At 42.9% G+C, this 14116-nt stretch overlaps 1 protein-coding gene across 2 annotated transcripts in view; it reads right to left on the bottom strand.

Annotated features, from left to right (window-relative positions):
- The window catches only part of pard3aa (par-3 family cell polarity regulator alpha, a), a 314117-nt gene that overhangs the window by 92283 nt on the left and 207718 nt on the right, over positions 1-14116 (bottom strand). For both annotated transcript variants that reach the window (XM_044031983.1, XM_044031991.1), the window contains exons 18-19: positions 8456-8686; positions 5514-5748 (exon numbers count right to left, since the gene is read on the bottom strand). In XM_044031983.1, the coding sequence (XP_043887918.1) occupies positions 5514-5748; positions 8456-8686 (466 nt within the window). The remainder of the gene's footprint in view (positions 1-5513; positions 5749-8455; positions 8687-14116) is intronic.

Below are 14116 nucleotides of genomic sequence, written 5' to 3'. Positions count from 1 at the left end.
TTTCAGGCCAACAGGATTTCAGATTCAATTAACTACATCATGCAACACCACCTCCTCTAGCTCCCCCTTTCTCTCTCTCTCTCTCTCTCACACACACACACACACACACAGCCTCCCCGTGCTTCAAGGTCTATCTCAGAGCCTGCGTGATCATTCTAAACATAATTACTCCAGTGCTGTCTGATGGGAGGCCCAGTGCTGCCCAATCACATTTGCATCGAGTGGCCAAAAGCACAGGAAGTGTGGCCTCACAGCCAGTCCCCACCACCACCGCCCCACTGTTTTGAACGTCCATCATAAAGTCGCCAAGGTAGCCTCTCCTCCCCCTGCCTTACTCATATATCTCTCAGCCTCTCCCTAAGTCTAAATGCGTCACCTCAGCAGAAGTGGGCAGTGACATCTTATTTTTTTGACACCAGACACAAAGCTACAGTATGCTTGTCCTAACCTGACATACAGAGCAGTTTTATTGTTTTTTTTGTGTGTGTTTTTTGCCATTTGTATCTCCCTAAGTTGATGCTAATCATCTCAATGGGGGACTCTGTTGTCTGTTGTCGCTTGGCCCCTTGCAGGACCTCTTTGGTCCATGATTGGCAGGAGGGTAATGGGATGTCACACTCAGAAGACAGCTTTGTGCTCTTTTGTTTTTCTGTACTCTCTGTATCATGTCTGTAGAGACAGGTTTATTTTAGCTGTGTCATCATGTGATGGTGATAGTGGGAAATATTCATCCATGTTCGGGGAAATGTATGGCTTCTTTTTATGTCCCCTGCTCCCCCTTGAGGTCACATATGGCACCAGCAGGACAGAAATAACCACCTCAGTTGACAGGAAGCAACTCTGTTGCTCAAGGGCACATCCATTGAATTGAGTCCATGCCCACTCGAAGACTGGAGAAGTTATTTCTACTATCACTGACAACACCATCAACACCACACGTTTTTTTATGTCATTACAGCCTTACTCACAGTCTTTTCCTCAATCCTGCTGCCAGTCCTTCACACAAACAGATTCCAGCTTGACGCCGTGCCCCATGCTTGCCTTTTACTACCTCAGCACGGGCATTATGATGAGTGAGGCAGAGCAAAGGAATAACAATTATCATTTTCAGATTACATTCAGCAGATGTCAGAGCCCACATGTGGAGGCAGCTAATTGCAGTCTCCAAATCAACTGTAGTATAATGCTACAAGCATATGTGAGGGTGTGTTGGAGAAGGTGGGACGGGGGAAGGGGGAGGGAGAATTTATTAAATAGAGAAAATGTGTATGTTGATCCATCAGGCACGCTCTTGGCTATGTGTGCGAATAAAAAGTCAGGCTAATGCATGTGTCATGTCGATGTACTAATGATCAAACTGGCAAATCCACCATAAGCTGTTCACACCCACACGAGCAGAAAGAATCATATGGTTTGGAGACACAGAGCAGCAATCAAGCAAACACGCTACCTACTCTCATGTTACACACAGCTGAGCTAATGTGGTATCTCGATATTTTCAAGGTACAAGGTGAGTTTTCCATCAGCTGGTTTTTATGCAGATTTTCAATTTGCATACACAAATCAGACAGGAAATACAATTTCCTTGAGGGAGGTGAAAAACTTGCTGCATTCATAAAAAAATAAATGCTGTTCTGGAAATAGAACTTCTGCATTTCACTGCATTGGAGAAAACGAGGAAACGGTAGAAACAGCAGGTGAGGGGAGGTATGTGAAGACTCATGAGGAATCTATAACAACTCCACTTAGTGCAATTTAGTGCAAGCAACACATATAACAAAAAGGAAGCGTCAACTAAACACTATTCGATCTTGCTTGCTTCTTTATGTATGTCGTGTGGCACCTCATCCTTGTGTGGTGACACTTACTTACTTACTTAATCATAACTTCCACACACATAAATGCACCTTTTTTTAACAGATTTTTCAAATTTTGCTATACATGTGGACGGAAACCTAGCTATAGTCATCCATGTATGCAAACGCACAGACAGTGGTGCATCCACAGCAAGGATAATTAAGACTGAAAGATAGAAAGCCTCCCTACACTCAATCTTTCACTGTTTCCATACAGTCCACACCCCTCCCTCCTCCATCTTTCCATGTAGGCTTGAGTGGGGCTTCATCTGCAGGGAGGAGCAGGCAGATGAGGTCCCAAAGCAGTGATGTTGGGTTGAAGAGGGGGGTGCAAGGCTGTCACAATGAGCTCCAGTATCGGTTGATGGCTCGGCACGAGGCTTGCCACTTATCAGATTGGTGAGCGAGGGTGAGAGCGTGGGGTGGGGGAAAGAATACGTGTGCACGAGTGAGGAACCCTGAGGACCAAGGGGGGAGACGCCAGAGCCCATTAACACATCGAACAACACAATGCATTTTATTTGTCCGTGCACAAATATGGAACACACGCTCATGCATGCTCATTGAAGTCGCTCAAGCTAACATGCACAGTAAAATGTACAAAACAAAATTACCAAAGATCCTCAATCCTCCCTCCAGGCAGACAGTAGCACGATGCCGTGACTGCCGCTGTGAAAAGCTGCCTTCTTTTCTCATTCCCCCTCTCCCTTTCACTTTTTCTTTTCATCTTCCTTTCCCATTCTCCCTTGGTGCCCCAGTTCACTCCAGTGCACACAGCCCCACTCTCCCTCTCACCCAATCCACAGCCCCCTCCTATCTGGCCCCCATTCCCTGTCCTAAGCCTGCGGTGCATTTTTTTTTTATAGCTTTCACACTGTGGTTTGTCATTCCTGCTACTGTTTGGTTTTCTTACAGTGGATGCTTTCCCTTAACATTGACAATAACACATTCATTCTGATATGCATTACAAATAGAAACACACACACACACACACACACTGTATGAATCTAATTAACATGCACCAGTTCTGCCAAAAAAAAAGCCTTTCTAATTAGTCCATTTAACCCAATTAAAATATTAATTTTTATGTTTTACAATTTAATGCTCAGCCTTAAAATTAATGACCCTGAATGTGTACTTTTTGTACGTGCTAACACACATCAGCGCATCAAGAGATAGATAGTCTTTGATGGAGGAGGTCAGTCAGTCACAGAGCAGATAAACAACACCTCATTAGGCATGTTGAAGGGAGTCTAGCAGGCTGGACCTGAGACATCATTGTCTGCTGCCATACTAACAGAGCCACAGGCAAAGTTCCTAACATCTAAACAAAACTGATAGAATCAGAAAGTAATGATCACATTCTATCCACTAGAAAGGAGATGAATAATCACATCGAGTGGTTTGGGGATAATATCCCACTGAAGGCAGACATGGTCGCACAGTAATACATGTATTTAACAGACAGCCCTGAAACAATCAAGCAGCCCCAGGGCAAAATTCTTATCCTATGCATGCATTGACATTGCTATCCATTCACAAGATTATAAGCTATCCATTAGTGGATGGTCCAGTACTCTATACCAGGCAGTCTGCCATCCTAAAGGCAGTGCAGTATGAATCCAGAGAGGCAGAAAAGAGGGTTGTGTACTGCAGTTTCTTTGCTTTGGGCTTTAGGCGGTCAATTTTCTTTCCATCATGCACTTGCACACTTTCAGTCATTCCTGCACTTTCAGTATTTATCTCACTTGCTCCCACTATTCTCCCTCTCTACATCAGGCCAGCCTCCTCTCTCCTGGCTCTGATGCTAATGCACTCCCAATCAGACTGTCCATTAAGCAGACATGCACTACATGCTCATCAGGCAATTCAAAGGCCTGCGTGCAAATTTGCTCACATTGCAGTGCGCTGCAAACTCCAGGAAATCTCCTTGGATGGAGAAGGTGAGAGTAAGACAGAAAAGTGAGTGTCTGTCCGTCCGATTCATGCAGACATTGCCATAACACGAGGATCACAAATAATGTTTGATGTTTTGATGCCGTTGTGAGACAAACGTGCAGCTTCTACATGTGCTTCGTACGCCTGGGGGCGTTTCCTTTACTGTCAGTCAGTCCAGTTGTCATGCAGAGTAAAACCTCTCCTTTCTAAAAACACTGTCAAAACCTTTGCTAGAACTGTAAAATGTGCGATGCACTACAGATCTTTCAGTTTTTTTTCCCCCTCTTGTCCTGTTTGACTGCCAAACATTTCACATCACTTCATTTTGATCTTAACAAAAATGTTTGATAGTTTATCCACCGGTGCGCATTCACGCTCACCTCGACTTTCTAAATATGGTTTATGGACTGTGGAGGAACTGAGAGAGTAGAGAAAGGGATGGTGTAGATGTGTGGATGTGAGAGTCTCATACAGAAAAAAATGTTTGAGGTATCATCAAGGAGCAAGAGGAGCAGAGAGAAGGGAAGACAAGGCTTGAGAGTTGGGGAGACGTGCTGCTTCAGGAGGCTGCTTCTTTGAATTCAGGAGGCACAAAGGCTGGTGTTAAACGCATGGAGAAGGAGACGGTGTCAGCGAGGCCTGCAGCATGCCAACTCTTAAGTGGCAGTGGCACTCAAAGATAATGAAGAAGGATGATGAGGCCGAGGAGGGCATGCTGAGGTCCCACGCGCACGGCTAAATTCACAGAGCCGAACATACAGGCACTCAAAAAACATTCGCCAGTGGTGCTGATTGTATGTCACATGGTGCCAAACCTGTGGCTTAAACTGCATCCATTGTTTACCCATTCATCAAGTTTCTCCGCATGTGCTCCCGTGAACAAATGTGCGTCTCAACATTTGTGCTCGCGCCTGGTGTGCGACAGGATTTGAGCCTGTATGAGTCATTAAATGTTTATACCACAGGATGCCAAGACAGTGGAATTAGAAAACAAATAAGGAAAAATAAGGAAGCCTCGCACATCCCTCAATCCTGACCTTAAAACATGCTTGTCGCATTTGTTGCTCATTAGCGTGTCATGTGCCACGATACCCTAACTAATCCTATTTCACTAATCCTGATAAAAAAAAACAACTTACGGCACGATAACAGCATGATGCACTGCCTCCACCATTAATGTGTTCTATATTGGGAGATGCACTGCATTAAAATAGTTAATGTGACTCCTCCACTAATTTTCCTTTGCATGTTTCTGCTACTCTTGCCTGTGATGTCCACAGTACAACTTAGGTTTCCAAGGGTACGAACCCGCAGCCAATCGTAGCATCTCTGAAGGTCATTTATCCCCAGAACCAAGTCACAGACCCACATTAGCACCTGTATGGGCCCTGAATATAGTCTGATGGTGAACAAAATGCTGCGTGTTTGGATATGAGTGGTGTTTATCAGGGCTTATGAATAAAACATGCTGCCCCTATTAAAAATAATCTGGTTCAAAAGTGCCAGAGGTCCATTGGGTCAAGAAAGCACATCGCTCAGGGTTCAGGGAGAGAGGTCTCTGATTAGCACTGGCAACACACAGAGAATGAATTCACATTTCTGTATGATCCTGTTGTGAACGTGTTGAGCAGAATTAAATAGAGAGATAGCAGCCGAAGCTCAAGGCAAGACAGAGGCGACTTGTTTGGCAATTTGAGCTCATCTCCATCTCGCTCTTACCTGAACATCTCGCCCAGGCCCTTCAGCATGCTTTTCTTGGCTTTGATCTTGTCCTTGTCTTTCTCCTCTTTATCCCTTTCAGGTTTCTGCTTCTCCTTCCCCCCGACCTTTTCCCAATCTTTCCGGCTGTCATCTTTGGAAACGCTGCCGTTCAGCCCGGAGGCCACAAAGAGGTCACCGCTGGTGGACATCGACTCGCGGCCCGAGCGGGAACTCCCCTCTGTGTCCTCGTCCACTGGGTTGAACAGATAAGGAGAATGTGTTACATACAGACATTGTAAGGGAAACAGAACAGCACCGACATAGTGAGAGAAAGAGAATATAAAATGTAAGTCAGACCAAAAGTTTCACTTGATTTCCCACAGATCGCACACTTTTTTTTCCAGTTACAAAGAATCCGCTTGTAATACTGCATAAACAATTAAAAAAATGTGTCTCCCGTAAGGTAAAGCAGCTAGCAAAACTAGCCAAATTCATCTGTCTCATTAGAGCAGAATATATTTACATTGTAGACCCTTAGAGAGGAGTATTCTTTTGAACACATTTTCACTTAGCTGTATGCCTGAAGTTATTTTTCAAGAGTGTACTTTTCACACAGCTCACAAGGGAACTATATTTTCCCCCACTTTTCTGTTGCATTTCTCATAAAAAAAAAAAAATGTTAGAACCAAATAATGGAAGCTGTAATGGTCGTCACGCGAATCTGGTTCTTAAATTACATTTCTTGAATTATGTCTCATTTCAACCCAGACCCCAGATTGTGATTCAACTCCTTAGGAGATGTGGGGTTGATTAAACTCCAAGTTTCCATCACATCTAATCAGAACTGATGTGCAAAATGTAATTAATCTGTCACTAATTATACGTTTAAATAATCTTGGAGGAAAAAAAAAAAAATCTCCCAGGGATCTTAATTGCAAATGTGATGTGCTGTACAATTCACGTAGCTTCTGTCGATGCTATATCTCTGACTCTGAGGCATGAGGTAGATGTCCTTCAGATTACAACTCGTTACAGTCTTGCGTGTCGTCGTCTAAGTTCTGCCTTTGATGGAGGAGAGAAAAGCGCTTATCGTGAGGAAAGACAAAGGAAGGGAGGCCATGATGGATCTTCGGCATACAGGATGAGACAGACTATGGGAGGGAAAAGCTGTCGGATTCACATTTCAAGGATGAACAGTGGGGTTTGTTTTCTCTTGTGATCTTTGGAGCTATCAGCTATTTCTTTCAGCTGCCATCTCAGAGGGAATTACTGAAATGGAATCACAACATGAGGCAGTGTGCTGCAGGAGCACGGAGCGAACTTGCAGCCTAAACCTGCAAAATTATGCAGTTCACTGCCACACATGACTCCTCCCCTTTATTTTGTCAACCTCCACAAATTTCCGAGCCAGTTTTGTCACTAAATCTCCAGCCTATTAACTTAACTATTTCATATTAAACATTGTTATTATATTGAACAGAGCTAACAGTAGAGATGTGTGCTTATGAATCTTTGTATCAAGTCTACTTAATAATAGCGACAGTGAGTTGGTAGGTAAGTCGAACAAAAGGGAATGATTTTGATTTGATTTTCTTTCATCTTTCATTTTCACAATTTGAATCTTAGAGCAAGACAGAAAAAATAAGTGACCTTCCATAGGACAAATTATATTATATATATTATTGAAACTTTAGCATGAAGTTTCCCTGCTTTAATAATCAAATATTTAAGCAACTGCAATAGGAATAACAGACAAGCAAAATGCAGAAGTGAATTAATTTTTTTTTTTTTGTTTCATCGTTTCCGAAATTATTCCAAAACGATGAAAGGCAACGTAGCACAGGAGGAGGTGCATTTTGCCCTGCAGGATATCTTTGGGGACACATTTTCCTTAGGTGATGCCACATTCTTATTTTATGTAAATAAAAGTCTGGGAGCAGAGGAAGGCAGAGGCTTATCTGTCAACTTTGACTATTAACCTCAGTGACGAGCACAGACTGGCTGCTTTTATCTAAATTGAAAAACAGAGTTATTTGAATATCATGAGGGAGAATGCAATATACTGCGGCGAGGGAAATCGGTTGCTTTCCCCATTTTTCTTCGGCGAGATAAGACTGTATTTAGTGGCATGCCGACAGAGCTTATGAGAACAAAGCATTTCAGGCAAATCATTCTTTCTTTCTCAAACATCCCCCAGCTTTTATAATGGAATCCTTTAATGGTGAATGGAAATTTATATCTAGTGATTACTCTCGTGGTGTTGCAGTGTTATTACCTGTCACAAAACATAAGACGACTGTCCCTCTGTACCCAATGCATGTCTTTTTGTCATCAAACACCTAGCAGCAATGGATATGTCCATTCAAACAGAATGTGGCATGGGTTTCTTCTTCTCCTCTTTTCTTCATAGATGTTGACAAACTACGGTCATTTTGGTTTCGGGCCATCACGCACGCAGGGAAACCAACGTGGCAAACTTGTGCGCTATTATGTGCCAAAAACTAACTGGCAAGCACTTAAGCAACTTCACTTTGTTTCTAATCATAGTCAACATACAATGCAATATTTGTGTAAGACGGATACAAAAGGGACCCGATGTGTGTGAGTGAGAAGCACGCGTTACTTTGAAAAAACATGGCAATGCACTTTACAATTATGCAACCTCCAGGGAAATCACGTTGCCACGTTCCCTCGCAATTCCACTAAACATGAACTGCGATATGTGAATATTAATGACTATGTAACGTTCTGTAGATGCTTGTTGCAAATGTGCTTTGTGACACTCGCATCGCAGCAAGTGGGGGATTCCTAAACTAGTTTAATAAAATAAAACCTAGTTTATTGACTTAACCTATGTTACACAAACCACATTTATCTCAGTTATCTTTCATTGTACAGTATGAAACATTATGTCGGACCGCCACTCTGAACAGAATCGTATCCAGTGTCCAAACACTCACGTGTGTCCATGCTGTTCTCCTCTTCTGTTGTTGCGGCGCCAGGTTTCTCGTATGATTTGTCAATTGCAGCTCGGAAGCTCTCATTGCAGCCGCGGCCCCTGACAATCCGTGAGCTCGGCCTGTTGACGTTAATCTCACTTTTCAGCGTCGCCCCGGCAACAGCAGTCTGGAGACTTTCGAGGGAGCTAGACTTTTTCAGGCCCAGTGTGGGTCCGACTTGTTCTCCAGAGCCTACAGAGAGAAGACATGGTGTCACTGAGGCCAGCAGACTAATGGTGTGTGAGACTATAGCGACCAAAAACCTATCATCACAGAGCTTATGGCATGTCGATGAATCATTTACATGTTTTTAGTTTTGTATGGGATGGTGTTATGTGCGGCACTTGGCAGGCAAAGAGAAAGTGTGAGTCTGGCAATTAGCGTGAAAAACAAATGATGCCATTGCCTGGCCAATGAAGTGTGTGAAATGAGATGAGTATTATGAGTGTGAGTGAGTACTGCATCTTCACACAGGCATTCTCCTGTTGACTATCATGATTCAGCCTTTGTTCTTGAGGCTTCAGAGCTATAATGCAAACGAATGAAACATCAACAGCAGCAGTATACCAGAGTGATTATAGTGTTATCTATTATGAATTTCACTAAATGTTTAGATGGACTGTGAAATCTAAAAACTGTCAGTGGTCCTGTTACGCTCTTCCTATCGCTCATATGAATGAGACTAAACAAATCTAAACTTCAGCACCATTCTTTTGTGTGACGTCTTAGCACAGCTGTGATGTGTCCACATGTCGACAAATACAGGTAATACCAAAACATAACAGCAGTGAAATATCTTATTTAGTTAGCCTGAGGGACACAAACCACTAAACCTTAGATGCAAAACAAAACCCACACATGGAACACAGGGCAATCTTTTGGTAAAATATGCTACGTTTCCATCAAATGGAGCAGTTTGGTGCAGTACGGGACATATTTCTTGGCAACCTTCCCTTGGGGTACCAGAGTAGAATGGTACAGTAAGGACATAGCTGGACCAATGACAGTGTAAATAACCCAACAAAGTCGAGGCTTAAAAAGCACTCTATCACTAAGAAGAAGAAAAACAAGAAGTTGTGTTGTGTTCAAGGTTCGCTATATATACATAAATATATATATATATATATATATATATGTATATATATATATATATATATATATATATATATATATATATATATATATATATATATATATATATATATATATGTATATATCTTGCTGATGCAGCCATAGCTTACACCGAACGAAAGCCTGACCCAACGATTTACCGTTCTGTACCACGCCGAACCATACCATAAAAAAACCACAAAACTACTAAATACAAGTAAACTGATGATACAAATACAGGGCTGATATAACATACAGTATTTTTGTTGGTGTTTTTCAGAAGTTGCCTCTTACTTGTAAAACAAAGTGTGTCCTTAAGAGGACACAGAGAGTCTGATCTATACGCTGGCAGACCCTCTGTGTAGAAAGCAAAGTGATTGTTCATCAGACTACCTTTTTCCAACACTGAAGCCAGGCCCTGAAAAGCTGTAATTATTTTCCAATGCCTGCCAGAGGTTTGTTTAGGGTATGTCAGTGGAGCGCGACTCAGGTATTGGTATTTCATTTTGTCAGTGAGCGTCTGTCAGTTCCCCGGAGCTCTTACCTTACCTGCCAGTAGGTAAACAAACAACCTGGTTGATTTTCTGTCCCCTTTATTCTACCCTGCATTTGGCGTGCTGCGCGCTGCTGTCAAACATGACAAGATGGATTTCTAAAAATGTGCAAGTGAAGCCTTGTTAGATAAAAAACTTCTACAGAGTATTGGTAATAATGGATAAGCTGTTTTTTCAATTACTTGAGCAGCCTTAGTGACTCTCTCAGGACAAAGCACGCGTCGATGAAGTCTGGACAGAGTGGCTTTGTTTCTTTACGACTCCCCGTAGTCCACATAGACCCTCCACATGTAATGAATGTGTGCTGCTGTTTCCTCTGTGGATTCATGTGGTGTAAATGAATGTCTCCAACAGCTCTTCCTGTTGGTTTTCAATAGCAAATGTTTCTCCACGGCCTCCATCTACTCCCACTAAACAGAACACACACATACAGGGTGTATATGTTTGTATGGCTGCGCCCCATGCAGTGACTCCTCAATAGGCACAAGAACACAAACTCATGACATACACACTTTTTTTTCTGTCTTTTCACATCGACAAGACCCTCGACATGTTTAAAGTGGCCTAAATGAGGCATGACCCAGTGCTGTGAGGTGATCACAGTGGATCTTTACATGGAGGCTTGTGTGGCCAAACACAGATTAGGCAAAGAAAACAAACCCCATCACTGAAAGAAAACAATTTGCGACCGTAAAATGGAGTTTGTTTGAGTGCACAAGAGTCTGACGCAGGAAGACGGGAATAATCGAGCACCATGAATTCACAAAGGGCAAAAGCAGGGTATGAACAAGTCAAAGCGACACAATGTAGATTTAAGATTATTTTGACGGTACAACAATTTACAACAGGGTGAATGGCATCCCTGTCAAAGCCCTGTTGTCTGTATTGGCACTAACGTAACTTCTGGTTTTCAGGTTCATGCCACAAAAAGAACAAAACATTCCACTTTACAGCAGAAATGACATTGTGTGCGTGTATGTTTAAAAAGAGTGAATACTGGCAGCACTGTGCGGAAATGCACATACGCTGCTACTGTTATCGTAATTGTACTGATGGCAGCTTGTCTGTGTTGTTGGCTGAATGCCTTTGCTTTTTCTTTCTTGATCCCTTAACCAAGCAAAGCTGCAGACGCTCACTGGCGATTCAAATATTAATTTTTGTCAGTTTACTCTCAGAGTCAAAATGTAAGAAAAAGCTGTGTCTCATCGTTTCATATTTCATTGGTGGAACTTTAAAGTGACTGAAATTTCCCCTGCTACTTTTAGGATCTTTTCTCTTCTTATACGGCCTCATTTTTGCTGTGTTTGCTACAAATGCACCTTTACTGAGAGTGTAAGAGCTTCTCTGTCATCAACAGATCTGGTGTCATAGTCGGCAGTTAGGCTAAAAGGTCAGCTGTTAGCCAGTGGTGTTGTGTTCCCAGGCTGGAAACCCTACTGTTATGTACTTAACACACCATTTCCCTTCCTTTTTGTCAATGTTAATACAAGTGTCCAGTCCCAAGAGAACCTGGAGTCAATCCTGAAAGTACCATTCAAAATAAATGAACACCAATCCAATAATGCATCCAATTTAGTGAGAAGCAAAAGTGTGTGTCTTCAGGCAAAAAGAAACTTTATCGTGTACTACAAATGTCTCTGGGGTCAAACGTTCTCTGGTTGCAGGAAGACAAGATGCATTTTACTGCTTATTTGCTCAGATGAGGTGGACCATTTCTGATTACTATGACAAATTTTGATGCCAGGGAAGCATAAAAAGCCTTACGAGAGCAAGAGAATGCAAGTAAAAATCGTGTAATTCATTTCTTTGGAAGGAGTAATCTCATCATACGAAGGACAAGAGAGGACGGTCTAAAGAATAAATATATTATACAGATAAATCGCTGCAGATAGAGCTCGGCAGAAACATGCCGTAATTTTTATTCTCAATCAACAAAGTACAAAAATATCGCTTGCATTTTAAGTTTGTAAGCTTGTGCATTAATCCTGCTGACAGCGGACATGCAGAAACAAGGGCACATGTTTGACACAATGGAATTGCGAGTTAGAGCCCACAGGATGCAACAGTTCAAGGGAACACAAATGACATGTGCTGTACTTGGAAACAGGGAATTATTCTCCCGCTTGGTATTCCGTACCATGATCCCCTTTGCAATTGTTTCTAGTCATCTTGGTGAATGACTGAGGGAGGCAGACAGACAAAGGGAATGGGAGAGCGAAGCAAAGAGAGAGAGTTTGCCCACAGAACCCTGGCTGCCTCCAACCTGCCTTTGTTTTCATCAGAGGCAGCCCTGGCTCTCCTGGGAGAGTTTGACGGACAGCTCTCTGTATGCCAGTCTATTATGCGATTCCTATCACACAACAGAGGCCTTGGTGCTCTGCTCCTCATCTCAGTCTTATTCAGAGGGATGAAAATACATATTTCTCCCAGTGCATACAAACATGGGCCCGTCTCCCCCATATGTCTGGAGGAGAAATGCAAATCATCATAATGAAATACAAGAAGAGACAAAAACAATTAGAACAACCAAATATGCAGAGAGCGCACATAGAATCTTGCCATGGCTTGAGCCAAAAATGGCCGTTGTGTTGTGTTTCTTAGCCAGATTAAGGGCAAGGGCGGTTAATTGCAGAAAATCCATCGCCATTAAACGTTAGAGGGACGGTATGGCAAACTGCATGAATAAATCAGCAGCAGTTATTACAGGGACAGGAGCCCATAGTATAATTAGAGCAACTAAAAGTATGCTCCCCGGCCATTATTCACCACAGGCCCTTGCATGTAAAGATCTGTGTACAGACAGGGGCTCCATTACAAGTAATTTATTCAGAGCGTCAGGGCTTTAAGCAGGGCGGTAAAAGGGTAATTATGTTAAAAATAGCCTCCAAGGTGGACGAGGGAAGGCCACGTCCAGGTATCCTTTCGGAAGGGAGGCCTTCCTGGGTCGGCCTGGCTTCTTTGTCTCTGCCAGCTGTGCATCATTAGTCTGACAGAGGACGTCCTCCATATGCTAAACACGTGTCGGAAAGGAATCATCAACCCACACTTGTGCTTAATATCTTAATCACGGATGCTGGACCGCTTCCTTTAGGTGCTTTTCAGACATCTATCCTGAGAGATCCAATCAAAAGTGGACAGCATCAAGAACGACTGTTCACACTCGACATAAAAATGCATCCTGACTGCTCCTGTGACCACGTGTAGCAAAATGACATCTTTAGGCAGTCTAACTATGCAGTCCATGGCCAAGTGGAAGGGAATTGTGCTTGGGCAACCCTCCAGTTACAGGTCAAGGGCTGGGGTGCCACCCCACTTGCTCCTCGGGTGCAGGTAAGTGCTGCCCTCTGCTCCTGCGACCGGTTAGTGTGTGTTTGTCCTATTTGTCCTACAAATGTGTCGTGGAGTGTCCCACAAGAGGTATATTTATAAGCATGTACGTTTAAAATGAGCCCTCATAGAATCCACTCAAAAATATCTCCATGTGACACAGTCATCTGCTCGTTCTGTGTTAATTTAATAGAGTAACTGCACTCTAATGTGCTGAAAACTGAGCTAAAAACTGTCCGACAATGATGGATCAATTGCAGTTGAGCTGAAGAGGCAATGAACTGGCAATGTCTCTCTTTCGCAAATGCCACTCCATTCCCTGGCTTTCTCTAACACTATACCTCCTGGAGTAAAGGGGTGTTTTCTTCAATAATTTGCACTGCAGAACAAGCACAATGGCACCAGTTCCCACATTAGTTGCCAAGTCTCTATTCAATGCCATGCAACTCACTCTCAGCAATATAACAACCATCATTTGATCATGCTGCAATTACCTCCAAAAACACTCTCCTCCATTTGCATCTAAAGGTGCCAAAATCACACAGCCAATAATTCCTGGTTATGTGCTGGGGACTGCTGTATGAGCAGGTCTGGACATGGTTGCTTACCTCCACTGGTTCTTGTGCTACAC

Source organism: Solea senegalensis, linkage group LG1, assembly GCF_019176455.1.
Source record: "Solea senegalensis isolate Sse05_10M linkage group LG1, IFAPA_SoseM_1, whole genome shotgun sequence".
In the NCBI taxonomy this organism is placed as follows: domain Eukaryota; kingdom Metazoa; phylum Chordata; class Actinopteri; order Pleuronectiformes; family Soleidae; genus Solea; species Solea senegalensis.
This window is presented reverse-complemented; position numbering and strand designations above follow the sequence as displayed.